Genomic DNA, 27,168 nt, shown 5'->3' on the forward strand with positions numbered 1-27,168 from the left:
ATTCTCTATAGAAATAAATTTTTGACAAAATTATCTATAGAAATAAAATTTTGACAAAATTTTCTATAGAAATAAAATGTTGAGAAAATTTTCTATAAAAATAAAATCTTGAGAACATTTTATATAGAAATAAAATGTTGAGAAAATTTTCCATAAAACCGAACTGAACCGAAACATGTACATTCCAGGCGTGTATAGATTTATATCTGGCGTTTTCTTTTCAATGGCTCTATTAACCATGTTCCTTAATCTATATCTGTCCATAAAGCTCGAAAAATAATTGTATAATTAGATATAATGCATTTGGACGTCAATTGCCTGTTTCGGTATCAGTCTAACATGATATGAAATAAAATTTTGACAACATTTTCTGTAGACATAAAATTTTGATCAAATTCTCTATAGAAATAAACTTTTGACAAAATTTTCTATAGAAATAAAATTTTTACAAAATTATCTATAGAAATAAAATTTTGGCAAAATTTTCTATAGACATAAAATTCTGACAAAATTTTTTATAGGCATAAAATTTTGACAAAATATTCTATACAAATAAAATGTTCTATAGAAATAAAATTTTGACAAAATTTTCTATAAAAAAATTTTTTTTTGACAAAATTAAAAAAAAAAAAATGACAAAAAAACGTATGGGCTGACTCTTAACGAAGAAACCCCTCATCATATTCACTTTGGAATTTTGCTTTAAAGTCGGTTGCTCTCCTTAAAAAGAAAGACATAAAAATATCACAGCGTGGGAAAATTATCTAGTAATAAATCCTTCAAATATGCAATTAGTTGCTATTGTTGTAGCAACTTGGAGAAGTGATGTTGTATTCCTTAAGTTCATGTTGACTTTGCTCGAACTTCATTGCAGCCGAATGTGGGAGCTTGTACTAGCTATATAGTGCAATGGATGTAAGATCTGCACGGTTAAGACCATCTCCTTAGATGAAAGGGCGAGAAAGCCACAGTGTTCTAGTACACGTACTTGCTTAATTGTAAGTGGGAATTAAAACCAAAAATTGTGGATTGGTTGATTTCAGATAGAGTTAGAATGTTTCATATTGTAAGAATGTACCAGTGAAACAAGATACTGGGCTCCCGTTTCTTTCAGGCTCCCATCGGTCAGCGCGAGTGTGGCTTAAGGAACATACTCGCCTTCATCAGTGCCTTTGTTTGGATATTTTAATCAACTTTCAATGAAGAGGATAAGTTCTTGTGCGACTTTAAAGGAGGACGGGTCATCAAGCAGAAGTTTAGAAAAAATTTTCAAAGTGAACATCAATTCGATCCAAGAATTGTTGCCATGCTCTACAACCAAAGCTAACCTAGATTTCAAAATTGAGAGAGCATGGGAAGAATGGCTGCGGAGACATCAAGCAAATGAGTCCCATATATACTCTAAAATCTTGTTTGTTTGTTTCAGGTAAACTAAAATGTTTTTAGCAGTTGGTTTTAGATAATACCAGAGTTTGCTGTTTTAGCAAATTTGGTGCTGCAGATGATTTTTCAACTATTTTTAAATCGTTATTGTTTTTTTTTCATTTGTCACACTTCTTCTCGAAACTCCAAAAGCAAACTTTTTATTTCCACTTGTTATAAATCATTTGGATTTGAGGTCCTCTAAAATCTCTGGTCAATGGTTGATTCATTTCTAGTTCAACAATTTAATTATTAGCCATTTTATCTCTCTCCAGTTTCCATCGCTATACTCGGGAGCCGACGTGGTGAAATGGTTAGCATGCCCGCCTTGCATACACAAGGTCGTGGGTTCGATTCCTGCTTCGACCGAACACCAAAAAGTTTTTCAGCTGTGGATTATCCCACCGGGCAATCGGGCAGCACTCAGTGATAAGAGAGAAGTTCACCAATGTGGTATCACAATGGACTGAATAGTCTAAGTGAGCCTGATACATCGGGCTGCCACCTAACCTAACCTATCGCTATACTCAGCGCTGACCATTTTAACGTCGAAAAAAGTGAAGATATTGACGACGTAAAAACCTTGCCAGGAATACCGATCTTTGTCAGTGACAAACGATAACTTCTATCGTTCTATCGACGAACTGAATAACAATCAGGCAGCCGCCTCAATTCCTACTTATCAGTGATTGATAGCAGCGTAGCTGACGTGTGTCCCATCTGTAAACAAGGACCACATGACACTCGTCACCTTTTCACTTGCCCAGCTACCCGTCTCACCACCAGATCACTCTGGACACACCCCATCCTTGTCGCAGAGTTTCTTGATCTGGCTACTAATTGAACTACCTAAGCATAGAACAAAATGGATGGAACTACATTAAAACCTGTTGCAACAACAATTGGTGGCGAAAGACGAAAAGCAACTCCTCGAATAAGGATGCATAATTACATTCTAATTAAAAGTAGACATTTCGAATTTTAAATTATTCCTTAACATGGCCTTAATCAAATATATTCTTTATTGTTTTTACTTTTTCATTTGCTTCTGGACAAAATAGTTACAAAAAGAAATACTCAAATGACCAAAAAATAACTAAAAAAAAATGTAGATAAGGTATGAAGTGAAAAATGATCATGAAAGTTTGTTAATAATTTAATTTAAAAGTAGACATGAAGAAGAGGATTATAACGGAGGAATACAACAGGTCAAATAAATCGTGCATACAAAGGTCTTACAATTAATGCTGTAGTCACAATAACGAACACACGATATGAAAGTTTAATCGTCCAAAGTGATGTGTAAATTGGCCGATGGATGTAGGCCGATTTCTTTTAGTGTGCTTGCGTCATGTTCAGATTCTAGTGTTTTACGTGGAAAAGCACATATAAGCTTATAGCCACATTTTGGAATATGCGAATGACATTGTATAATGTAAGAGCGCAATGCCAATAGTTTTGTATCTGAAGGCCAACGGAGTTGGACTACTTCATCGACACCTTCGGCATTGATAAGTCTTAGTTTAAGCATTGTTAATTCGTCTTTATTCGAGCCCAGTTGTTCTTCATAAGATGTGCGCTCACAGGCACTTTTGGTATCATCTTCATGGAATTCTTCAATGCTGCCAAACTCACTGGCTCCATCTTCGCCAACACCATCGCCATCATCATCGTCGTCGTCTTCATCATCACTCGCAATAACAGTGGACCCATTCGATTTGCGTTTTCTGCCACTACTACTTCGACCATTCTCATTCATGGAATTACGTATGGCCAATGCGATCTGCTCATCTTCTGACAATTCCATTATCTTATTTCGTTTTTTGGGATTGCCCGACGATTTCAAAGAGGAACTGCTACTGGCATTCGAATTACCATCATCATCGGCATTATATTTTTGACTGGTAGCTTCATCATCGCTATCCAGACAAATGGCAGTGGCTGAACGTTTATTATTCGTCGATGTTGATGGACCGCAGTCATCTTCTAGCTCTTGGCTAAAATCTCTGTTATCGAGTAGAAATTGTTTTAATTCATTGAGGAGTGTTGATTGTTTGGGATTAGGACATTTCCACATTTCTTCACCAGTACGAGGATCAATTACGCATACATATGGTAGTTTGGCACAGTGATAGAAGGCAATAAATCGCCGTCCTTCGGAAGAGTCGCCATCAACCTGTGGAAAAAAAGTTGATATTAATTAAGTGGAAGTATTGGGTAAGCAAAATTTTGCATTGTGAAAAAAACAGAAACGTTCCCATTTCAGACTACCTACTAATCGTTATTTTATAATCGCTATGACTTGGTCAAAAACATATAGTCTTCCTAAAACTATATTGTGTCCATTTATTACCTGCCATAGAAGGAATTGCCTTCTCATTAGTTTCCGCAAAGCCTTATCAGACCATACATCTCGATTCAAGAGTTGCGAATCAAAATTATCACTTTGAACATTCACCAGAAGCCATTGTTTCAATGTCTCTGCCCTATTTCGAGCCGATGCTAGTTTACCAGCATAGGCAATATCTGTAGGAGGACGAAACAAATCTTCCAAACGACTTTTCTTAGATTCTGAAAATTGGGCACTGGCCACCATATCGGCTGCCCGATTCCGTCTTGCAGAACTGCGGCTGTGTGATGCGGCTTCATACAAATTATCTAAAGCAACAAATTCACTTCCATCTGCAGCCTGTTGTTGCAATTGTTCCTCCATCAATTCTCCCTCTCGAGCAAAATCACGTAGTGGACAAACTTTAACTCGTCGTGAAGCTGTTGTTCGCAAACGTGGTGCGGCTGCATAAAAGTTATCATCTTCTGGTCCAATCAATTGCTCTCGAATCGGAGCTATGGGGGCTCGCACGCCATCCTCATCATCGATAATTGGTAGATTTGCTTCTTCAACAGCTCCACCACCACCAAGACTAGCCTCGCCACCTCCTTCGAAAAACAGAGCAATTGCGGCTTCAACGTTGTTGTCGCAAGCTCCGAGTAGATGTTTTGCCTCAGCTTCATTCGTTCCAGTTACTTCACATACGCTCTGTACCAAATCACTTGGTGGTGTTTGGGACATTTTATTTGTTTAGGAATGGTTGTTTTCGCAACTTATTCGTAGTTCGAATAGCAATTGTAAGTTTTTTTTGGTTTTTCATCCGTTATTCAGAGTTTTTTTATTGTTTGACATATACTGTTTGATGCTCTCTCTCCCTAGCTCTCTCAATTTCTCATTTAGAACAGAGTTGTATATGGTCAAGTCCAGCAAAAGAAACTGAAGCCGATGTAACTTTATCAACGGCGTTACAATTTGGTAGGGAAAATTTAAAATGACATTGAAATTACCAGGCCCGTTCTGGCTTCACATATTGTCGCGTAATTGAAATGATATGATATCGGGCGCATTCGGTTTGTGTATTCGCACATTCGAAAGATTTAAAATTAATATTTTGTTCACAGCATGGCAACGCACACTAGGTGATAGGTTTATCTAGCTCACACCATTGTTTTCGGGGTTGCTAAATGCTTCACTACATTCGTGGGTAGAATCAATCTTGACTTAAAAAGTATTTGAAATTTCTTTGTACTAAAAATAAATAACGGATGTGTGCTTGATTGGTACAAATCAACTCTTAAGCATATTGTCTACTCCCTGCCAGCATTTCAAAGTTCCATTTCATCTTCATCGCTACCACAGACTCGTAAATGTCACTACAACCATCCTACTGTGATGGGGGGCAGCATATCATAAAGTACAAAATGTACTTCATACATGTATTTTGCCATCACTACTTTTACAAAAGCCATTTTATTTTTTGTGAAACGCCAAGCGCAACCAGCTTGTTATAATTTATTTAAATAAAAACGAAAATAAAGTTCTGAAAACATAGATTTTACGCTTAAAATTGTGAAAGGTATATTGGTGAACAATTTTTGATTTTCCAAATGGAATAAAGTGATTGTTTTTCAAATATTTTACAGACACGCTGCCTCCATCGAATACAAACACTGGCTGATAGACGCTGCAACATGTAACTCGCTACTTGTAACTCTACATCATCATTAATGCAAAAAATTATGTTAAATGTGATGTGATAGTGGTATAAATGTTATATTTTTAAGAATTTGTAAATGATTAATCAAATTAATAAATATCTAAACAAACGTGTTTTACTCGACCACAATGATTCTTTTACCACTATCTTAAAATGTGCTTTTTCTGATTGTTTGGAGGGTCTCTTATTGGCGTCGTTCTAAATTGATCTATAAAGGCACCTAATAATTGCACTCATGCGAAACCTTTTTGTAGTAACTTGGCGTGGTACAACTTCTCAATAGTGACGGCGCTTTTCCGACGAGTTTTTGATATCGTATATGATTGTTTTCGACGTACTGGGGATTCTCAGAAGCGCCCCCAAGTTCAAAAAATGTTGGCAGGGGCTATATCATCTTTGGTTATGGACATATATTGTCGTAATGGAATGAAAATAAGACGTAAAACATTTCTCATACACAATCGATTTATATTTGGCCAAATTTTAATTAGGCATAACAAGTCAAAAACGTCAATTCGTAAAATTTTTGCGAATGCATTTGCCACAACAGACATTTATATGTACTTTTCAACAATTTGCTTATTTTAATGACATTTAATAATTTCATGTTGGTTCCGGTCGTTAACCTAAATAAAATATCGCTCAACAGACCGTATTGTTGGAGTTTTCACCACTGGAGGTCTATCTATATATTTTTCTAATTACACAGATACAAATACTGGTGTTAAGTTCGCATTAAAATAACAAATTGTTCACGGTTACTTTTCTTAATATTTTTTTAAATACAATAAACCAATGTGGTCTAGATAATTCCCCTCTAAGTTTTTTTTTCTGCTATTACACATTTATTTATGGTGGCTAAACACGAACACAGTATCATCCTACTCATATTATCTTAAAATTGTTGGCTTACAATTGTATGGCAGTAACAAATCGTACCCACTGTGCTGGGGTTTTGACAATCAGCTGTTATATCCAGATGGTTGCCAACAAAGCGAGCCCCAATATTGGTTGAAATGAATTAATTGTGTATTGGAACTCAGAGAGAGCGGTCGTGGTTCGTGCATCGGATATTTACTTACGAGACAAAAAACAAAAAAAAAGAAAATTGAATAAAAATTAGTGTAGTAATAAAAAGGGTATAAAAAGGGAAAGAAAATGTTACTTCCATAGAAAAATCATAATAATATAATCTTCCTTGGGGCTTAAAGTAAAAGCCAAGCATTTCCGTTAACAAAATTCTACAATCCAAAAAGTTTCTTTTAGCTAAAGAATATTTTATAATGCAAAATAAATAAAAAAGAAAAGCAAAGAGTATCCAATACCCCAAGTTTTTGTGCGTGTGTGTGTGCGTGAGAGTGTATATCTCTTGTTTTGTGCAAAGACAATAAACTTGAGGAAGATAGGAAATTGGCTTGCGTCATACCAAATGTTGCATTTACCATATTAGTTCCATACATGTTTGTAATTTTGTATTTGTTTTTCGTTTATATTTTTTAAATGAAAAACTTAATTTTCTTAATGAAACAATGTTAAATTTTAGGCAACAACAAAACAATTACATTTTCCCCTTTTATAAATATTTATTTCGTGCACTTAATTTCTTTTTATTTGCATTTTAATGCTATGTCAATACTTGTCGTATACGCGTTTGGTTCGAGTATGAAACTAACACGGTAAATGGTTCGATCTCCTCAGTAGCCAATTTCCTATCTTCCTCAAGTTTATTGTCTTTGGTTTTGTGTGGCTAGTAGTGTTCAAAGACAATAAACTTGAGGAAGATAGGAAATTGGCTTGCGTCATACCAAATGTTGCATTTACCATATTAGTTCCATACATGTTTGTAATTTTGTATTTGTTTTTCGTTTATATTTTTTAAATGAAAAACTTAATTTTCTTAATGAAACAATGTTAAATTTTAGGCAACAACAAAACAATTACATTTTCCCCTTTTATAAATATTTATTTCGTGCACTTAATTTCTTTTTATTTGCATTTTAATGCTATGTCAATACTTGTCGTATACGCGTTTGGTTCGAGTATGAAACTAACACGGTAAATGGTTCGATCTCCTCAGTAGCCAATTTCCTATCTTCCTCAAGTTTATTGTCTTTGGTAGTGTTTTCCAAAGACAATAAACTTGAGGAAGATAGGAAATTGGCTACTGAGGAGATCGAACCATTTACCGTGTTAGTTTCATACTCGAACCAAACGCGTATACGACAAGTATTGACATAGCATTAAAATGCAAATAAAAAGAAATTAAGTGCACGAAATAAATATTTATAAAAGGGGAAAATGTAATTGTTTTGTTGTTGCCTAAAATTTAACATTGTTTCATTAAGAAAATTAAGTTTTTCATTTAAAAAATATAAACGAAAAACAAATACAAAATTACAAACATGTATGGAACTAATATGGTAAATGCAACATTTGGTATGACGCAAGCCAATTTCCTATCTTCCTCAAGTTTATTGTCTTTGGTGTTTTCTGCTTTCATTTGATGTTATGTGAAAACAAGAGTAAAGATACATGAAAAAGCGAAAGAAATTTTCAATAGAAAACCATACAACAGATATTTCTTCCTACTATTATTGTTGTGCTTAACTTATCCATTGTTTACCATTTAAGAAAAGTATAAAAACAAAAGATAAAAATAAAAACAGATATCTTAAAAATTTATAAAAAATATTGAGTCAATAGGAAGAGCATATTGTGAGGTTGGTGGCATTTCCCTCCTCATCCTATTCAAGCTTCTCTAAAAAAACACAGATTGACTTCTCATGGTGAATTTACAATAGGCAGTAATCATATAATCCCAAAGAACAACCAAGCTGAGTAAACTTGAATAACAGCGGAAACAATGGTTTCTCTCATTAAAAATCAATTGCTGAAACATCTTTCAATGTAAGTAAACGAAAATATTAATGTTTTTCAAAGAATAACAATATCATCTGCCAACTAAAATTCAAGCTAAATTTACAGGTAAAACTAGAATTTCTGTTTATTTGCATACTTTTTAATACGGCTCTTATTGTTTATACTAATTGAGCTCAAGCTAGTACATCCCTCCCTCTTTCCGTCGTTAATTTCTTGTATCTTTGTTGTTCTAGCTCCAATCGCATTCATGTCGTTGTTGTTATGAGCCAATACAATATTGCAGAAAATAATTGATTTTTCTCTCTCTCTTTCTCATTCTTCTCTCATTATATCTGAGTACGAAAAAAAAAACAACATATCACTTATCGGCGTATAAGCCTGTATGGGTGCTCTCAATGCAAACTCAAGAAGTAAAACACATCAACAACAATACATGGCATGGCATTATATGACAAACAGCTTTTATTTCCAATAGTGGGGAATGAATGAGATTTTTGGGCAAAAGGGAGAGATGATGGGCAGTTGTAAGGTCAACACAGGAAAGAACTCATGGGCGAAAGAACTCTGAGTTATTGTGCACTTCACTTGCCACCATTATCAGCAAAGAAAGGGTGTGAATACAAATATTCATTATTAAGATAACCCGGATGATTCAAACATTTTGCCAATGCAATTCAAATTAACATTTTAACATTAAAAAAATAATATATCACATGATAGATATCTGCATTCCCTTATAAATGATTTGCTTTAAGAACACACGCCCAAAACAAAGTGAACCCACTTGAAAGAAAACTTAGGTTTATTTTAGAAAATTTTAGCTAATTGTAAACCAAAACAAAATAAGTTAATACATTTTGTCTAATTGGACAGAAATTATTAAAAAATATTTTTTTTTTGTCTTTTAAGAAAATTTAAAATTTTAAAGGAAAAAATTAAAGTAACAATTGTTAAATGTTTAGCGATATATGAAGTTAAATACGGAAAAATTTCGGTAAAATGTACTCATTCTGGAAAATTTGGTTTGTTGCACACTCTTCGACTGGGTGTTATCCCAATCGACGACCTGGAGTAGGGTAAACCTACACAAGGCTGTACTAGGTTTTGTGATCGTTTAGGTCGCTTCGCTGTTTACTTGAAGAAAAAATAATTAGTTGATGAAAAAATTACTCATTCACCTTCATAACACAAAATTTACTATAATTAAACTAATTTCATAATCAAAACGATTATATACAGCTTTAAGTTCGGCCGGGTCAAATCTTAAACACCCAAATTAAAATAGTTTTCTTTGAAAACTCTTCTTCGTAGTGGGGTACTTGAAAATATGTTTCAGAGGGATTTGATAACAGATACTCTCCCAAGCACACCAGTTCAGTTAGATACAAAGAAGATTAAGATTTAAAGAAGTTAAATTTGAAGAGTCTACATTTGGGGACTACATCGGATTTCAGATTAAAAAAACATTTTTGTTTTGAGTTTTAAATTAATCTTAAACATCTCGACTGAGTATACAAGAAAACCTAATCAACACATGAACCGGCACACACTGTATTCGGAACACGTGTTTATGTCCCTGGAATACATCTGAATTTGGAATTTCAGACAAATCGAATAAGAATTGCGGTATCTTCATGCGCAAGAAGTCAAATCGGGAGATCGGTCTATATAGAACCTACAACTATACATGGATCCATTCACACCATATTCGGTACACTTGTTTATTGACTTAAAATACCTCTAGATTTCAAATTTCATGCAAATTGAATAAAAATTGGAGTGTCTACAATCCCAATCGGTCCATATGGGGACTATACCAAAACATGGACCGATACAAAATATCTTTGGCAAACTTGTTTATTGACCTAAAATTTCCAAATTCAGGCAAACCGGATAAAAATGGAGGTGTATAGACGCTAAATAACTCAAATCGGAATCGATTCACACCATATTCGGCCTTCTTGTCTATTAACCTTAAATACCTCTAGATTTTGAATTTAATTCAAATAGAATACGAATTGGGGTGTTAAGAAGCCCAAGAAGTAAAATCGGGAGATCGGTCTATATGGGGACTATACCAAAACATGGACCGATACTCAACAAATTCAGACCAAAAATAGACTTATAACGAAAAAGGTAAAATTTGAACTGAAATATGAAAGAGAATTCACGCCCATGTTTTAAGAGCAAACTGTTATTTTTGGACGGGTATCATGTAACATGTTTGTCGCAACCATATTATTTTCTGAGAAATTATGTCTCTGATTTCGACAACCCTGTATATTTTTGGCGAGAAAACAAAATTTTTGTGACAAACATGTTCCCTATTCCCTGTCTAAAACTAACATTTTACTCTTGAGGTGATCTTCTCTGCGTGCAGTTTTTGATGATAACGCTTCAGTATGTGAACATCCACCACCCATCACAGGAGCCACCGTGGTGCAATGGTTAACATGCCCACCTTGCACGCAAGTCCGTGGATTCGATTCCCGCTTCGACCGAACACCAAAAAGTTCGATATATCCTAAAGTGGACGAAAATGTTCGTAAAATTCCAAAAACAGCACAAATGTTAATCTTAATTGCATATTTGTCAATAGCAGCCCTTATTTATGAGACAATTTTGTTTAAATTTGGGACAATCTATTCTTTTATGATCCCTCATATACGTGTCAGGAATTTATCTTTCCCATATAGAGAATCTAACATCAAATTACATGACAATTTAATGTTCTCTTTTTTTCGCATGCTTAAAACAATCGGTTGCGAACGACTTTTGACCCTTCACACATAATTATATGTGACGTAATGTGAAACTACAACGAAACCTAATTAACATTCAATTCATCCCAATATCTTATAATAGAATTTATAGTCCTTCATATGTTCATAATTCTCCACAGAACTTCATAATAGCAAGCTTCCAACAAGTTCCAGCAAACACCTGCACAAAGCCAAAGACATAAATTGATGCTTTATACACATTTATCATATACAATTCGTTAACCAAACATTTATCCAGGGTCCAAAAAGCCACATCCTTTTATGAAAAATGAAAGTAAATTTAAATTAAAATATCGTGTTGTGTTGCCTTCTCAACTGGGGCTTTATTGTTACAGAGAATGTTAATTTCGTTTCTTTCGCATACCTCCGACATGTAAATTTTTCAGTTACTATCCTATTCTATAGAAAAGCTCGGTGGGATCCCAGCCTCAGCGTTGTTTAATCTGCTGTTGGCAGCTAATACACCATGACTTTTGGGAATTTTAAACGAGAGTTGCTAGATAGCAGAAACACAACGCAGCCAGGCGAACAAATACAGGTGAAACATTTCACTTGCTTTTTGTTTTTTGCTATCATTCATTTTGTTTTTGGTGTTTACTATTCTGCTTTGAATAATTCTTCGCTAGAATTTTTTTTTGTCAGGTTTGGTTTTTGTGTCGAAATGGGGGGTTTCCAGAAAAATATACTTTATTACGTTTAGTTCTCATTCTTGACCGAGGTCTAATATAACTTTAAAGAAACACAAAAAAACAAATACTACCTTTCTCTCTTATAATGAGTTGACTTATTCTCCTCCCACAATAGGCCAACATTAGCTCGCCACACACATGCAAACAAAACCACAGGTTGTTTATGCTTGCCAGCAAATTGTATGCGTAACGGTAAATGTCTCCTTGTAAGTGAGGCTTTGATTTACTTCCGTTTGCATATAGTGCTCACATTTTTGTAGACTCTCGAAATGGTTTTCTTAAACAGAGTTGCCAAAGAATTTTTTTTAGCTGTATACAACTAAGGGGGAATATAATATTTGGAATACGAGGGTTGCTTTTTTGTTTCGGGATTAGAGACATGGTTGCCACTCGTGCCAAAGATAATTTACCAAAATTTGAAGAAAATTGTAACACAAATCTACCAAATTAAAAACCCCAAATTTTGTAAATTTTAATTTTATTTCTATTAAAAATTTTGTCGAAAATGTTCTCAAATTTTATTTCGATAGAAAATTTTTAAGGTTTATTTCTACAGAAAATTTTGTCAAAATTTTATTTCTACAGAAAATTTTGTCAAAATTTTATTTCTTTAGAAAATTTTGTCTAAAATTTATTTCTATAGAAAATGTTGTCAAAATTTTATTGCTATAGAAAATGTTGTCAAAATTTTATTGCTATAGAAAATTTTGTCAAAATTTTATTTCTATAGAAAATTTTGTCAAAAATTTATTTCTATAGAAAATGTCAAAATTTTATTGCTATAGAAAATTTTGTCAATATTTTATTTCTATAGAAAATTTTGTGAAAATATTATTTCAATAGAAAATGTGGTCAAAATTTTATTTCTATAGAAAATGTGAAAATTTAATTACTATTGAAAATGTTGTCAAAATTTTATTGCTATAGAAAATTTTGTAAAAAATTTATTTCTATAGAAAAAGTTGTCAAAATTTTATTTCGATAGAAAATGATGTCAAAATTTTATTTCTATAGATAATTTCGTCAATATTTTATTTCTATAGAAAATTTTGTAAAAATATTATTTCAATAGAAAATGTGGTCAAAATTTTATTTCTATAGAAAATGTCAAAATTTAATTACTATTGAAAATGTTGTCAAAATTTTATTGCTATAGAAACTTTTGTAAAAAATTTATTTCTATAGAAAATTTTGTCAAAAATTTATTTCTACACAAAATGTTATCAACATTTCATTTCCAAAGAAAATTTTGTAAAAATATTATTTCGATAGAAAATGTTGTAAAAATTTAATTTCTTTAGAAAATGTTGTCAAAATTTTATTGCTATAGAAAATTTTGTAAAAATTTTATTTCTACACACAAAAAAAAATTTCTGGTTCAATCACGAAATTAATTGATCCAATTAATTTTTAATTGAAATGTATTCAATCACAGAAATGATAGTATCAATTAAAAAATTAATTGAAGGTCAATTAAAAAATTAATTGATCCAATTAAAAAATTAATTGATACTATTCATTTTTGTGATTGATTTTTGCTTCAATTAAACAAATTTGCTGAATAAATTAAATTGTTAAGTGAATATTTTTTAAACTCAATTAAAATTTTAATTGGAAAAATTTTCGTGAAATTTTTTTCTGTGTATAGAAAATTTTCTCAAATTTTTTTTTTCTATAGAAAATTTTGTCAAAATTTTATTTCTATAGAAAATTTTGTCACAATTTTATTTCTATAGAAAATTTTGTCACAATTTTATTTCTATAGAAAATTTTGTCAAAATTTTATTTCTATAGAAAATTTTGTCAAAATTTTATTTCTATAGAAAATTTTGTCAAAATTTTATTTCGATAGAAAATGTTGTCAAAATTTTATTTCTATAGATAATTTCGTCAATGTCTTATTTCTATAGAAAATTTTGTCAAAAATTTATTTCTATAGAAACTATTGTCAAAATTTTACTGCTATAGAAAATTTTTTCAAAATTTTATTTCTATAGAACATTTTGTCAATATTTTATTTCTATAGAAAATTTTGTCAAAATTTTATTTCGATAGAAAATGTGGTCAAAATTTTATTTCTATAGAAAATGTTGTCAAAATTTTATTTCTATAGAAAATGTTGTCAAAATTTTAGTGCTATAGAAAATTTTTTAAAAATTTTATTTCTATAGAATAAGTTGTCAAAATTTTATTTCGATATAAAATGTCGTAAAAACTTTATTTCAATAGATAATTTCGTCAACATCTTATTTCTATAGAAATTTTTGTCAAAATTTTATTTTTATTTTGGCAAAATTTTATTAATATTAAGAATTGAAATACCTCGTAGTAGGAGAGGAAAGTTTCTTAAAACGTACCAAATCATCAAGAATTTTACAAATCTACCAAACAGTAAAAAATCTAACATTTTTGGTAGAATTCTACCAACTGTGATTAGAGAACAAAAACAAAGATTAATAATCGAACATACACTGAAAAAAACAGTGAACTCTCCAGGAAGAAAACTTTCGGTTAATTTTAGAAAATTTTGAATATTTTTAGAAAATTTTAACTAAACAGTATTACAAACGCTGGCATCACGCCGATGTCATTAAAATAAGTAAATATTTTTCGACAAATTCAAGAAAATTTATTAGACAGAATTAAGTATTCTCACTTGTTAAAGAAAAATTTGTAGTTTGAAGCAAAAAATGGAGTTCAAAATTGCAAGAATGTCCTTAGTGACATACGAAGTTCATGATGAACGCATTTGTAAAAAAATTTGCAAATTAAAAGAAATACTGAATTATTTTGTGGAAGACACGAATTTAGTTAATCTTTATGCTTCATTTGTCTATATTTTTTTTCCTGGATTTTAATTAATTTAAATAACGTACGCAAAAAATTATTAGAGTAAAGGAAACTTTCTCCAAACATAATAATTCCACGAACTAAAATAAAGTTAAATTGGCTTTAGTGAAATAGAGAGTTCACTTTTTTTGAATGTAGCTTTATTGCTTTTCAAAATATTCCCCATAAAGATCTATACACTTTTGTATGCTTTTGAACCAAGCGCTTGTGTCACTTTGATTGATGTACCTCCAGGTATTGAAAAACTTTATATTTTGCGTACGGGAATAAAAAGAAGTCATTCGGTTTCAAGTCACGACTATACGGTAGATGGCCCTTTAAATCAATGTTTTGAGTGCTAAAAAATTCAGTTGTATGATCCGCTGTGTGAGAGCTAGCATTGTCCTGATGAAGAGTGATCCATCTTTGGAGGTTGTTTTTCCAGTTTTCTTGGAATACAATTGACAAACAAATGTTTGTAAACTACTCAGAATTGAATGTCCTGCCTTATTCTACTGGTACGATTGCGACATGTCCTGTTTTTCAGAAAAAATACAGGCGATCATTTGCTTGAAAGTGATTCGGGCACGAGCAATTTTTGTTGGATTTGGCTCATCTTGAAACACGCATACAGTCGGGCTCGTATGAGTAAATTCACGATTCATCACCTGTCATGATGTCATAGACGCAATATAAAAGCTAACCATCATACAACAAGTTAATGAATTAAAGCCCTATTCTGGCAACCCTTTTTCTTACTCAAACGCATCTCACTAATGTGGCCACAAAGTTTCACATATCAGTTATTTGTTATTTTTGTTTTGTGTTTAGATACGTTTTGCGTTAACTACGTCTAGAGAGCTTATGTTGTGGCTCATTTTTCCTAATCATTCACCGTATGTATAGATGATTCATATTGACATTTATTTTATCTTTTGAGTTTTCTCTTGTCTCATTTGGGTTCTGTTTACTCAATCACTCTCTAGCATATGTGTATGGTGTTGGTGGAGAGGAAAGAGTGTAAAGTTTGTCTTAACGTTAATGTTAAGTTAATAGTGTGTGTGGGTGTGTATTGGTATGGCTATTCTCTTGAGTTTGTTTGTTTTTTTGTTTTGTGTTGAATCCCCATATATACTCGTAAAGTTTTTTTGCTCTACATTAAATGCGATTGTCGTCAAAGTTTTATTAGATCTATGTGAGTTTATATGAGTGTGTGTGCAATTGATGTCCTTATAACGTATGAGTGATGTTGAATATTTCTATTCCTCATGCGCCACCGTGTCTGTGATATTTTCCGTTTTGTCTTTTGTTGTTTATGCATTTGTTCAAATATTGGTAGAAGAACATTAAAAAAGGATTTACGCCATAATGCGTTTAATAGCTGATGACGGAATCAGCAAAATTGCTTGGTATTGTCATCTGTCTGAATTGGAAGATGTCACCATAAGATAGAAATAACAAAATAATGATGGAAAAATTTGTAAAAAATAACAGCATTAAACAATTTCTTAATTTTTTCTTTCGATTTATAATTTTTAGCTATATATACTAATGTCTCACCTGCAATGGTCTATAACAATAAATCGAAAAACAACTGGGCCTCACTGAGACTATGTCATAATTTAGTTGGTAAGAATTGCAGTCGATTTATTTTTGTACAATGTGACATGAGTAGTTAGTGTTAGTCTATCGCAGTTTAATCGCACTGAAAAAAATATTTTCGTGAGTACAAAGATTTTATGCCCCTTAAAATATGAATGCGAGTTTTGCGTTTCTCTGACAAAAAGTTTTTATTTTTATTTTTTTTTATTTTATTTTAATGTCACCATAAGTTCGAAATAAAAAAATATGTAAAAATAACAGCATTAAAAAATGTCTTAGTTTTTCTTTTGACTTATAATTTTTTGCTATACTAGTGTCTCATCTGTAATGGTCTAACAATAAATCGATGTTCTACAAAACAAAAAAAAAAAAAAAAAAAAACTGGGCCTCACTGAGACTACGTCATAATTTAGATGATAAGAATTCCAGTCGATTTATTTTTATACAATGTGACATGAGTAAATTGATATCGAGTCGCTTTGACTCTTAGCCTATCTGTTTCAGTTCAATCGCACTGAAAATAATATTTTCGTGAGTACAAAGATTTTTTGTCCCTTAAAATATGAATGCGAGTTTTGCATTTCTCTGACAAAAAGTTTTCTTTTTTATCAAAAGCCGATAAACTTTTCGATGGAGAAATGGGAGAATCGACTTAAAAATGGCCAGATTTACATAAAATAAATCTTTAATATTATTGAAATCGTATTATTGAAAGATGAAATGCCTTTCAAAGCTTTAAGAGAAACAGTACATAATTTGTACTTGAAGTCGAGTTTGATTTTGGAATTTTCATTTGTGGTTAACACTTTCATAAAGGTCTTCGATATAATTTGAAGAAAACAGGGAGGAAACTGAGAAAACGAAATAGGATTTGTGTTATAGTATAAAGTATATTAAACTTATGAAGCAATGAATTGCTTTAACACAGAAAAAAAATTTCACGAACATTTTTCCAATTAAAATTTTAATTGAGTTTTAAAAAATATTCAATTAAAAATTTAATTGATTCAAAAAATTTTTTAATTGAAACAAAAATCAATCACAAAAATTAATAGTATAAATAAATTTTTTAATTAGATCAAATAATTGTTTAATTGACCTTCAATTAATTTTTTAATTGATACTATAATTTTTGTGATTGAAGTCATTTCAATTAAAAAATTAATTGAATCAATTAATTTCGTGATTGAAACAGAAAAAAAAAAATTTTGTGTGAAGTGTAAATAAATTATTTGCTTCTTTGGCTCGTAATCAATACCAAACTACGGGAAAGACAAAACATTTGGAACCTGTTGCACAGACTCAGTTCGGTGTTTAAACTGAAAAGATCAGGATGGCCCGAGTGCTGACGATTATGGCGATTGCGTTTTGGAAAATATAAGTTTTCTTGGTGTTACACTACTTTTTCCCTCATTGTATTTTTGCCCAAATGATAGTGTCATTCCAAAGTTATTGTTAATTCATAATATTTTGAGGGGTCCTGTATCCAAAAGTTATGCCAGTGTACTTCTTACTTTGTGTCAGTTTAAAATTATGAATAAGTTAGGATTTGAGTCGACCTTGTAAGGTCAGGCCTGAAACTATGGTGGTCGGACTACACTAACATTTGACCCGTAGGCGTAAGTTTTTGATTTTCAATTGGCTCCAAGCCGGTTTTATATGGGATATAACTTTGAGTGGGAAAGTCCCAGAGTTGGTCTATCACCAAACCCTGAATCGTCTGCTCTCAGTCTTTCTGACTTCACCTTATTATCTGACTTCACCTTGTGATTGATATGAAACCAGAAAATGTGTAAACTACGAGGGTTGCTTTTTTATATTTCAGACTTGGGCAACTCTAGTATTGCAGTCTGCCAACTGCCAGCTATATCGTAAAGCTTGACATTTTTGAGATTATACGTACTCAGAAAGTTTTGATATACGAACGCTATTTGTGTTGTTTACGGCAACATAAAAGATTCATCTCGCCTAAGAAATGGAATTCAATCCTGAACATTTTCGTGCGAATATTTTTTATTTAACATTTTTGAAGTGGATTAACTCAACAACAGTGCATCGATGAACTTATTTAAATTTTTGGCGATGAAGCCCCGTCAAAGGCCAGTGTTTCTCGATGGTATGATGAATTTAACCGAGGTCGTAGTTCACTCCAACACAAATTTCGTGAAGGTCGTCCAAAATCAGTTGTTGGTCCGGAAACCATTCATGTGACCTATCGTAAGATTGAGACAACCTTAGGTATTAATGGGACATTATTCAATATTGCAAGAACTTTTGGTAACACTAAAATTTTTTCGCGTTGGATCCCACACAATTTGTCAATCGATCAAAACAGGCTCGTGTTGATTGGTCGAAATAAATGCTCCAAAAATACGATCGCAAATCTATGACATCGTGATAGATGATGAATCGTGGATTTATGCTGGTGTTTAAAGATGAGCCAGATCCAACAAAAGTTGATCTAGCAAGAATCACTTACAAGCAAATTATCGCCTTTTTTTCGGAGAAACTGGACTAGAACACGCAGTAAACAGTAAATTTAGACTGCATTTTTGAATACTCAAAACATCGAGAACTCCACTCCCCGTATAGTTCCGACTTGGCACCGGATGACTTTTTTATTCCCATAAGTAAAAAATAAAATGCTAGTTCAACCTTTTTCGACATCTGAAGAAGCTGTTGATCCACTGAAAAAAATATTTACGTGTTATTAAAGATTACTCAAACTAAATTCTAGGATGCGCAATTTTCACAATATTGAGGACAAATTTCTTTAAAATAATGATTTTTTTATTAAAAGAAAGTTTATGACCTTTGTTTCAAAATGTTTTCTTATTAAATTTAGGACACACATTGTGGACATTTGGGCCCCTCTTTGAACTCAGACAAATTTCCATTAAAGTAACGAAAAACATTGAAACATTGATTTATAGAAATCGTCCTTCAATTAACTGAAATATTGAATGTTTTAATTTAAAAAAAAGGTTCAAATATAGGCTAAGATTTTTATTGAGGATTTTGTATGGTTGGTTTAAAGTTTTTTCTTTTTGTAATTAGGAAAACATGCTCCGGGTAGGCTCGGAAACGGCTGAACCGATTTACTAGAAACTTTCAGAGATCATAGGGGGCGCTCATGTGGTGAAAATAGGGTATCCCCTTTTTTGACACTTGGTCGCGGAGGGGGACCTCCCCTTTGTCGGAAAATTGGACCAAAGTTGACCGATTTGCTTGAAATTTTCATTGAAGTTTGGGGTTGGCATCTAGACAAAGATCCGCTACATTATTTTTCGATATTTGGTCGCGGAGGGGCGCCTACTCTTTGCCTGACTTTTTTTTAAGTACAGTGAAAGTGAAACATGCGGTGAGGTTATGAAATTAATATGGGGTACCTGATGGGCTCATATGTGGACGGGGAGGGGGACCTCCCCTCTGTCGGACTTTTTGAAAATTGGACCAAAGTTGACCGATTTGATTGAAATTTTAATTGAAGGTTGGGTTTGGAATCTAGACAAAGATCCGCTACATTATATTTCGATATTTGCTGGCGGATGGGACCACCCCTTTGTTCGCCTTTTTTTAAAGTACAGTGAAAGTGAAACATGCGGTGAGGTTATGAAATTAATATGGGGTACCTGATGGGTTCATATGTGGACGGGGAGGGGGACCTCCCCTTTGTCGGACTTTTTGAAAATTGGTCCAAAGTTGACCGATTTGCTTGATATTTTCATTGAAGGTTGGGGTTGGCATCTAGACAAAGATCCGCTACATTATTTTTTTGATATTTGGTCGCGGAGAGGGGCCTCCCCTTTGCCCGACTTTTTTTTAAAGTGAAAACCAAACTTAACTCCCCCGACTGAAATTTTACGGAAAAAATGGGTGAGATTATGACACTTATATCAGGTTCCTGATTTTTTAATATTTGGTTGGGGAAAAATAAAAGGGCATAGGGAGACATCCACTTCTCTTAAGTTCATGCAGAGAAACAATTAAACTTTACCAAGTTACTTGAAATTTACAGAGGACTGGGGAGAAATTACGATATTAATATTTGATACCTGATTTTGTGATATTTGGACGGAAGAGGGGCCGCCCATGTTTTTTGAATTTTGGGCTTATAATTTGCTTGACATTTTCTGGGACGTTTACAAAAGATACGCTACATCACTTTTCGATATTTGGTCGGGGAGGAGGACCTCCTCTAAAACAAAACAAAACTTCTTAAGTTTTCTTGAAATTTACAAAGGCAGTGGGGAAAGGTTATGAACGGGGAGGCAAGCTTCCTTGCCCCACATTTGAAGGAAAGTTTCAAGAATTTTCAGGGAAGTTTAAGGGTGCTATTCATTTCGGTGTTTGTCGATATTGTATCGGGGAAAGTGACGTCCCTTTAAAACAATAGAGCAAAATTTAAACTTCTCCGATCTACTTGAAATTTTCCGGTATATGTTCGGGAAAGGGATGTTCTCCATGTCCAACATTACTTTTGCTTTATTTATTGGATAGGAAACCATAACTCTTTGTATGTTATTATAATATAGTGCTTAATTTTCAGGTATGTTGAGGAGAAGGATACCTTTCCTTGACAAACCACACTTAAAATTCACAAGAAATATACAAGATTGTCCAACTACTTGAATACAGAACATTATTTAAAAAATTTGGTGGAAAGGCTACACCCTCTCCCCGACATTTTGAAAGACGAACCGTTTTACATATGCATATCCGCCATATTTGTACCTATAAACGAAATATCAAGTAGTCCGATTTGTTTGAAACAATTCAAATCTTTTCGAATTTGTTTTCAGCACGAAGGATATGGTTGACTAAGTTAACGCAAAATGTTTCTAAAAATACGCTTCGGAAGGAGCAGAGAAGCGTGCCGGTTTACGCTAGTCTGTTATAATTTGGATTTTTAAAGTGGCATTTGTTTTGTACATGAATAGCTTCATAAATATATTGCAAAAAGAGAATGACAATCCATAAATAGGAGTTGTATCCTAATGTTAAATTTTTTGATCCCAGATTTAAAGCTACATGGCTCGGATTTAATACCAAAATCTTTAAGGGGAGATCAAAATAATTGGATCCTATTAATTTTTTTTAAGTGTACGTTCAGAATGCATGTTTCGGAGATACCTCAATCAGAGTGGCAAAAGAGCTTCGACAACATGTATAGATCTTAATGGGGAATATTTTGAAAAACGTTAAAGCAATGTTCGATTATTAATATTTGTTTTTGTTCTCGAAATATAAAAGACAACTCTCGTATGCCCTCCATCATTCTAGAAAATATCAATTCACTTTACCTCTTTAAGATTTTCGTATTTGGAAAATTAATTCTAAAAAAAAACTAAAATAAAAAAAATAAAAATAAAAAGTATTGAATTTTGTTCAAAAAACTAACGAATACTTGCTAACCTTATATTCCAATGTAGGCGGTAATGAGTTGGAAACTATTAAGTGGACTCTCAATACCTTCAAACGAACAACCAACCATTAACCAGGAATACCATTTACAGAATAGCACTTAGAACTTGGTTTAAACTTTAGTAAAGAACAACAATAGCAGCTATCCAACAGATGTTGCTAACCAAGAGAAGAGAAATAGCGCAACCAGTAGCAGCATTCATTGCTGCCCTATCAACAACAGAAAGAGCAAACGCACACAATAACAACACCAACAATAACAAGTTTGTTACAAAAGTGAAGATGAAAAGTTGTTAACGTAAAACTTTTCACAATTCTTTTGTTTATATTTTTTCAATTTTCCTTTTGCCATTAGTATTCGGTTTAGTTACTTTTGTTATATTTTTGTTTCTGCCAATGTTTATACAAAGTGTCAAAAACTTAAAAAAAAAAAACAAAACACAGAGAATAAATGCAATGCTCGGGCGGCGGGTGAGGGGAAATATTTGAAGTTTCTAAACTCTATACTTATATAAATTTGTCTTTAGAGTCAGGAAGTTGGAAGAGTACATACTGACAGCTTGTTTTGTTTTTTTTCTTTTTATTCATGCCCTTCCCTTATGATCGTCTTTTGACGGGCAGCATATTAGTCAATTCGTTTCATGACAAAACACGAAAACAAGGGGATACTACGGTACTGGCTGTCCTAGTCAGTACCGTAGTACCCCCGCGAAATATTTAGTACCTTTTGTGTAGATATTTTTGAGCCGATATCAGATTTATGGTACAATAGTTTTGACAAAATATTTTTATATTAAAGGGTGATACGGTCAAAATTTGGTCAATATAAACTTGACGTATTTCTTTCAATTTTGCATTTAAAAAACCTGAACACCCCTCATTTTGAAGGTGTGTGTGTAGAATGTTGCTCCTATTTTGATTTTGGAATTCACTCTTCAGTTGTCAAAATGCCGTCCAAGCAAGAAGAGCAGCGTATCAAAATTTTGCTCGCGCATCGCGAAAATCCGAGCTACTCGCACGCAAAGCTGGCAAAATCGCTAAAAGTTGCCAAATCAACCGTTACAAATGTAATTAAAGTGTTTGGATAACGTTTGTCGACAGCCAGGAAGTCTGTATCGGGGGGAAATCGAAAACCTGAAGCCGCTGAGACGACAAAGAGAGTTGCCGGTAGTTTCAAGCGAAACCCTAACCTCTCTATCCGAGATGCCGCAAATAAGCTGGGTGTATCGTCTACAACCGTGCATCGAGCCAAAAAACGAGCCGGACTATCGACTTATAAGAAGGTAGTGACTCCAAATCGCGATGATTAACAAAATACGACGGCCAAAGCGCGATCCCGGAGGCTGTACACGACGATGCTGACGAAGTTTGACTGCGTGGTAATGGACGACTAAACCTACGTCAAAGCCGACTACTATCAGCTTCCGGGACAGGAATTTTATACGGCAAAAGGAAGGTGAAAGGTAGCAGATATTTTCAAGCACATAAAACTGTCAAAGTTCGCAAAGAAATATCTGGTTTGGCAAGCCATCTGTACCTGTGGCTTGAAAAGCAGCATTTTCATAGCTTCCGGGACTGTCAACCAAGAAATTTACGTGAAAGAGTGTTTGAATAAACGTCTGCTGCCTTTCCTGAAGAAACACCGGATTTGGCATCTTGCCATTACGGTAAAAAGGCCATGTAGTGGTACGCCGCCAACAACGTGCAGGTGGTTCCCAAGGACCAGAACCCTCCCAACACGCCAGAGCTCCGCCTAATTAAGAAATATTGGGCTATTGTCAAGCGGAACCCGAAGAAGACCAAAAAACTGCTGCCAAAAAAAACACGATTTTATAGAATTTCAAGAAAGTTTTAGTTGAAAAAAGCAAGTCAAGTTTTATTTCTATAGAAAATTTTGTCAAAATTTTATTTCTATAGAAAATTTTGTAAAAATTTTATTTCTATAGAGATTTTAGTCAAAAATTTATTTCAATACACAATTTTGTCAAAATTTTATTTCTATAGAAAATTTTGTCAAAATTTTATTTCTATAGAAAATTTTGTCAAAATTTTATTTCTATAGAAAATTTTGTCAAAATTTTATTTCTATAGAAAATTTTTTCAAAATTTTATTTCTATAGAAAAATATTTCAAAATGTTATTTCTTTAGAAAAGTTTGTCAAAAATGTATTTTTATTTATCTACAGAAAATTTATGTAGTACCATGAAGTACAGACGTGGCTTCCCTTATTATAATACTACGGTAGTCTAAAGAAAATTTTGTCAAAATTTTATTTCTATAGAAAATTTTGTCAAAATTTTATTTCTATAGAAAATTTTGTCAAAATTTTATTTCTATAGAAAACTTTGTCAAAATTTTATTTCTATAGAAAATTTTGTCAAAATTTTATTTCTATAGAAAATTTTGTTAAAATTTTATTTCTAACGAAAATTTTGTCAAAATTTTATTTCTAACGAAAATTTTGTCAAAATTTTATTTCTAACGAAAATTTTGTCAAAATTTTATTTCTAACGAAAATTTTGTCAACATTTTATTTCTATAGACAATTTTGTCAAAATTTTATTTCTAAAGAAAATTTTGTCAAAATTTTATTTCTATAGAAAATTTTGTCAAAATTTTATTTCTATAGAAAATTTTGTCAAAATTTTATTTCTATAGAAAATTTTGTCAAAATTTTATTTTTATAGAGATTTTAGTCCAAAATTTATTTCAATACAAAATTTTATTTCTATAGAAAATTGTGTCAAAATTTTGTTTCTATAGACAATTTTGTCAAAATTTTATTTCTAAAGAAAATTTTGTCAAAATTTTATTTCTATAGAAAATTTTTTAAAATTTTCTTACTATAGAAAATTTTGTCAAAATTTTATTTCTATAGAAAACTTTGTCAAAATTTTATTTCTATAGAAAATTTTGTTTAAATTTTATTTCTATAGAAAATTTTGTCAAAATGTTATTTCTATAGAAAATTTTGTCAAAATTTTAATTCTATAGAAAATTTTGTCAAAATTTTATTTCTGAAGAAAATTTTGTCAAAATGTTGTTTCTTTAGAAAATTTTGTCAAAATTTTATTTCTTTAGAAGATTTTGTCAAAATATTATTTTTTTAGAAAATTTTGTCAAAATTTTATTTCTATAGAAAATGTTGTCAAAATTGTATTTCTAAAGAACATTTTTGTCAAATTTTATTCCTATATACAATTTTATCAAAATTTTATTTTTATAGAGATTTTCGTCAAAAATTTATTTCAATAGAAAATTTTGTCAAAATTTTATTTCTATAGAAAATTTTGTCAAAATTTTATTTCTATAGAAAATTTTGTCAAAATTTTATTTCTATATAAAATGTTGTCAAAATTTTATTTCTATATAAAGATTTGGCAAAATTGTGTTTCTTTAGAAAAGTTTGTAAAAATTTATTTTTATTGATCTACAGAAAATTTAAAAATACATCAACAGACAGTACCATGAAGTACAGCTGTGGCAATCGCGATTACAGTACTTCGGTAGTCTAAAAAACTAAAAAAAGATAATATTTAAAATTTAGGAGTTGACAAACAACATTTTATTTTCTTTAAAATTCGGTCTAAAGAAGCTTTTGACAATAATCTTCCAATGGAATTTTTGTTGAAATTTAGTGAGAAATCCTTTTTTTGTACTTTAAAATTGTATTTTGTGCTTAAAAATTGTATTTTCCATCCCTGATTGCAACCAACTTCAGGTTACTATCATTTCTAAACCCCTCATCTGACAGCTGACAGATGTATTCCAGCAACAGTTCATTTTATTGTTTGCAAGCTTATTATGCTTTTGTAAGCTTGCAAGGATGTTTTTTTGTTAGACAGGGTGACTGATATACTGTTGCATTATATATCAGTCACCCTGTCTAACAAAAAAAGTAAAAGTAAATTGATAAATACATAAATATTTATTATATTTATATAATGTTTAAATGCAAAAATGTCGGAAATACTATAACATTTTAGAATCAGTTTGGATTTGTTCGAATTGTCTACTTCTTGGTACGGCCGACCAAGCCATCATATGCTGCACGAAAGTGGCTCTGCGGTATTTTGTCTCATTCTTGACCGTGTTGAGATAATCGCCATTTTTGTATTTTTTAGTGCCAATCTTACTCCCCAAAATGTCCCAGGCAGAAACCCCAACGGATTGATATTCGAAGATTTTGGTTGTCATTGTGCGGTAGAAATGAAGCGATGAAGCTCCTTTTTAAGCACATACATGACAGACACGTGCTTAGTCCTATTGTATTGTCTATGATTTACGGCAAAATGCACTGTACTTTGCACACAAAAATACATCAACAGACAGACAGACGGAAATCGCTAAATCCACACAGTATTTAATTCTAAGACAATCGATATAATATTGGTCTCAGACGTGTCCTTCTTGGCGTTACATCAAAATGCACAAATTTATAGCTTCTACCCAAGTAGTGGTGAAGAGTATAAAAACACAATATTGTAAAATAATTCGGCTGCAAGAAGTTTAAGTTTTAAAATCCTGCTATGAGTACACACAAAAAAATTGTTTCTAATTCAATCACGAAATTAATTGATCCAATTAATTTTTTAATTGAAATGTCTTCAATCAATTACAAATGAAAGTCAATTAAAAAAATTAATTGATTCAATTAAAAAATTAATTGATTCAATTAATTTTGTGATTGAATTTTGTTTCTATTAAACAATTTTATGAATCAATTAACTTTTTAAACTTTTTAACTTTTTTAAACATGAAAACTCATTTAAAATTTTAATTGAAAAAATTTTCGTGAAATTTTTTGTCTAACCTAACCTACGTGCTCAAGAGGTCAAATCGTGCTATGAGTGCTATGTCGAAAATTATCCGGCGTGGCCAATCTTTGAGCTTGAGTCTACTGACGTACTTATATACCTATATCGTCTTAAAATAAAATATAAAAAAAACGAAATGTTTCAAATAATTTTTTTATGGTGTTTAAGGTCATCTTCTAGTCTAAATTAAAAAAAAAGGATATATAGAATAATCTTCATCATTGGAGGTTTTAGCACAATTACAGTTATATTAATCGATTGAATAACGCAATGGGGTCTAATTTGTACTTAGTTACAAAAATATGAAATGTTTTTAAAATTTTGATTTAGCCGGAGTCGAGCAAAATTTTTACTCCCACTCTTAAGCCTCACTCAAAAAAAAAAGGTTTACTTGGATTCAAAGATTTTGACCTTCCTTTATGGATTTTGTTATAAATTGCGAGCCAACGGTGCGGCTTCTTTAAAATAAAGGCATTTTTAGCGAATTATCTGCCTGTAAATCGAGGATCAATGAAATTAAAATTAGTATACAAATCTCATTTATCAAATTTTTATTCTATATATAACCGAAGCTATTCATGTAAAAACAAATGCAATTTTAAAAATCCGAATTATAACGAATACTTCCAAGTAAACAAGTATATACGACCGTAAGTTCGGCCAGGTCGAAGATTA

At 31.9% G+C, this 27,168-nt stretch overlaps 2 protein-coding genes and 1 long non-coding RNA gene across 5 annotated transcripts in view; 2 read left to right on the forward strand and 1 right to left on the reverse strand.

Annotated features, from left to right (window-relative positions):
- Window positions 1-2,394: 2,394 nt before the first annotated feature.
- LOC142226778 (uncharacterized) lies at window positions 2,395-4,633 on the reverse strand. The gene is made up of 2 exons (XM_075296982.1): window positions 3,776-4,633; window positions 2,395-3,598 (listed from the first exon to the last, which is right to left on the reverse strand). The coding sequence occupies exons 1-2, from the start codon at window positions 4,490-4,492 to the stop codon at window positions 2,705-2,707; spliced, it is 1,611 nt and encodes a 536-aa protein (XP_075153097.1). The 5' UTR covers window positions 4,493-4,633; the 3' UTR covers window positions 2,395-2,704.
- Window positions 4,634-5,220: 587 nt separating this feature from the next.
- LOC142225632 (uncharacterized) lies at window positions 5,221-5,597 on the forward strand. Its single transcript, XR_012719348.1, has 2 exons — window positions 5,221-5,327; window positions 5,395-5,597. It is a non-coding gene; the product is annotated as an uncharacterized LOC142225632 (long non-coding RNA).
- A 2,332-nt stretch (window positions 5,598-7,929) lies between these two features.
- Window positions 7,930-27,168, forward strand: part of LOC142226779 (bridge-like lipid transfer protein family member 3B) — a 156,952-nt gene continuing 137,713 nt past the window's right edge. For all 3 annotated transcript variants that reach the window (XM_075296983.1, XM_075296984.1, XM_075296985.1), the window contains exon 1: window positions 7,930-8,375. In XM_075296983.1, the coding sequence (XP_075153098.1) occupies window positions 8,332-8,375 (44 nt within the window). In that variant the 5' untranslated portion in view covers window positions 7,930-8,331. The remainder of the gene's footprint in view (window positions 8,376-27,168) is intronic.

This window comes from Haematobia irritans, chromosome 2 (assembly GCF_050003625.1).
Source record: "Haematobia irritans isolate KBUSLIRL chromosome 2, ASM5000362v1, whole genome shotgun sequence".
Taxonomy (NCBI): Eukaryota; Metazoa; Arthropoda; class Insecta; order Diptera; family Muscidae; genus Haematobia; species Haematobia irritans.

Bases quoted from the DNA above. Each gene is read 5' to 3' on its own strand.
- LOC142226778 (XM_075296982.1), bottom strand. From the start codon at position 4,492: ATGTCCCAAACACCACCAAGTGATTTGGTACAGAGCGTATGTGAAGTA. The intron at 3,599-3,775 runs GTAATAAATGGA...TTTTTTCCACAG, and splicing joins GGCAATTCCTTCTATGGCAG to GTTGATGGCGACTCTTCCGA.